The sequence below is a fragment of the Gavialis gangeticus genome, unplaced genomic scaffold (assembly GCF_001723915.1).
Source record: "Gavialis gangeticus isolate Ggan-Ray unplaced genomic scaffold, GavGan_comp1, whole genome shotgun sequence".
Lineage (NCBI taxonomy): Eukaryota > Metazoa > Chordata > Crocodylia > Gavialidae > Gavialis > Gavialis gangeticus.
The window spans coordinates 23770010-23772950 of NW_017729008.1; the positions used below are offsets into that span (position 1 = coordinate 23770010).

The 2941-nt window shown below is 37.6% G+C and overlaps 1 protein-coding gene across 7 annotated transcripts in view; it reads right to left on the minus strand.

The window, feature by feature from the left end:
* CACNA2D1 (calcium voltage-gated channel auxiliary subunit alpha2delta 1) overlaps positions 1 to 2941 on the minus strand; it is an 859989-nt gene that overhangs the window by 27621 nt on the left and 829427 nt on the right. For all 7 annotated transcript variants that reach the window (XM_019509506.1, XM_019509501.1, XM_019509505.1 and 4 more), the window contains 2 exons: positions 2025 to 2080; positions 1766 to 1895 (listed from right to left, as the gene is read on the minus strand). In XM_019509506.1, the coding sequence (XP_019365051.1) occupies positions 1766 to 1895; positions 2025 to 2080 (186 nt within the window). The remainder of the gene's footprint in view (positions 1 to 1765; positions 1896 to 2024; positions 2081 to 2941) is intronic.

The window sequence follows — 2941 nt, forward strand, 5'->3', positions numbered from 1 at the left end:
TTACATGAAATGAGGAGAGGGGGTTTGCACTTATTCATGAAATCATAAGAAACTCTTAGAAATACATAGATTAAATTCAGCTGCTATTGCAGAGAAAACATTTCTTATATGACCAGCAAAGGATGGCTAAGGGAAATTTTGCAATCCTTTTGACAGGTGCATTGCTTCCTTTAGAGTAAAAGCAGGGATGAAAAAATGCAAAAAAAGGGCACAGGTTGACTTTACATTAACATGTAACCAAAAGCATATGGTTAACTCAGTAGCTCTGCTGAGAAGGGAAACCAGTTCAGCCACAATTTTATTGCCAAGACAGGGTGGAAAAGCATACTACACTGAAAAAAGTTGGAAAAGAGAGCCTGTTACAGCTAAAGGAAACGTCTACTTCTTTGTTCACTTAGTCTCCTTGCACGCCTAAAATATATCTGATGATCCATTATCTCTCTTAGGTATGATATTTCCCATCTTAGACACCAGAGTTAAGAGTATTTCTCTACAACCAATGGTTATTTTTGGTATTTCAAATGCAAAGGCAGTTAGATTTACATATAGATAGATGCAAAGCTAAAATAGCTATATTCAAGAAAGGTGTAAAAGTAACGCAAAACATTTCTCAGCAATGAAAAGAATGATTTCAGGATGTTTGTTCTTGTTTTGAATTTAGAAAATTATATCTATATTACCCTGTCAATCTTTTCTACCCATCTAAAAGCAAAAAGGCAGAAGTTAGCCTTTGTTTTAAATGGAGATAACTTCATTCATCTCAGCAAGATTACTTTTGCCTATTCATAGTCTAAATTTGACCCAGCTGCTCCATTATATTGAGAAGTTGACTAAAATTGAATTACACATATTACATAAGAATTAAATCAGCAGAATTACTGGACAAGGGAAAATGTGAAGAAACTCATCAGTACTTTGAACATGTCCTGACTCTTAATTTGATAATGGGACAAACGGGAACAGTATCTCAGTTAGAAATATTTGAGATAGAATCCCAAAAGTTCAATAAATGAATTTTAGAAAATGCATAAACACCTTTAGAAATAAAATGTCTTAAAATATATACAAGATAGTTCCATAAAACATAAAAATGCAACTCAGAAATTTTTAATACTGCATGTTAGTGCATACCCGCCACCCCCAAATGAAATAACTACCTTGTTTTGGGAAGCAGAATGAGAGAGAAGGAGGGACAGTCTACTCTTCAACAGCACTCACTCTCTCCTTGTAACTCTGTCGCTCCAGTCTTAACACTGTCACAGCTACTGCCAAGTTGGTAGCAGCTTTTGGCAGAGTAGCTGAATTGGAGCAGTGGTTTTGACGGGGTTAAGGCTTGAGCATCAGAACTGCAAGGAGAGGGTGCGTGATGCTGAGAAATGGACTCTCCCCCTCCTGCATGCTGCTGAGCCCAGCACAGAGCCAGCTCCTGGTAGCCACTCCAGTGCAGAAATTAGCTGCCCTGCTTAAAAGACACATTTCAATTTGGGATGATAAATTTTTTAGGCAAAGGATATGTGCTGTGAGAGTAAATACTGTAAATTAAGTAATTACAGATAGTATAATGCTGTTTCAAGCAAGAATCCTAAGCACATCCATGTAAACATACACTTAACTATACATGCTGTAGTGTTGTGCAACACTAAATACTACTTAACCTTTCCACTATGTGTGACGTAGCTAATACGTGGATGAATTTACCATGTAATTGCCTTTTCTACAATTAATATGGACAAGAACTGTTTTGCATAGTGAAAAAAAAAATTACCTGGAACAGTTAATACAGTCTACGATCCCAAAGAAGGATTTATCATCATTTTCAAAGAAATACTGAGTTTGCTCAGTAATGCAGTTCTGCTTTGACAGGGCAGCAGTCAAATCATCGTCATCCATGTCCACTGAGAGACAGAGAAGGAAAACAAAGGCAGTGCCAATTTAGTGATACAAAGAAGAGGGAAGAATTTGGCTGTGTGCCTGGAGTTATACCTTTTACCTTAAGTTGCCCCCCAAATAAACCATGCATTCACCTGCTTCCAGGAAACGAGGAAAAGTCAGGCTCAAAAACAGCTGTTGTAAGATAGACCTGAAGAGAGAAAAACAGAAGTTTTGTTAATTAAGTAACGATTTATTGCTACTTTGTCTATAGCTTTGCTGTCCCCAATGTTTTCTTGGGTTTCTAACTGAGCAACATCTTACATTAATTATACTTACACCAGTTCATGTGACTGCTATTATCTGCTATATTTTGTTGATCACCTTCTTCCTTCCTTCCTTCCCTCATATGCTGTCTGGCTGTCACTATTCACTGTCCTTATACATGTGTCAGCTAGCAGAAACGTTAAAGAGCACTTTAACTGTGATCCTTTTAGATCTCTGATTTTTGTGGAATAAAGATGCCTTTAAAATCCTTTAAAATAAAGGTCCTTTTAAAATCTGCACCCTACCCTAGACTCATTGGCCTCCTAGCACTTTACACCTGACAACAGTCCTGGAAGGCAGAGAAATACTGGCATCTTCAAACTATTTTATACACTTATAAGCCCACATCCATTCTTGCATTTCAGATCACCTCTGTCATTTCTTCCTGGATGAATATCTTCAGTGTATCTTCTGCATAAGTTTAGGATGGCTAAAATAAGCTCTGCTTTTCCTCATTCACATCTATATCATTTCTATTTCAAATACCTATTCCTGTTTCAGAAACCTCCGAACTTGCCTTTCTCCCTTCAGGTTTAACATGCTGTCAAAAACAATGAATCACTACCCCTACCCGGAATCCTTCCTGAGCTCCTCCAAACCACAACTTTTTCTCACCTTCTAGGACTAACTTTTGCCGACGTTATCTGACCTACTCTCTTTTAGTGGAAAACTGTTACAAACTGATGAATACGCCTCACAAGTCTGAGGCTCTCTCTCCACCACAGATATACCCTAGTTAATCCAG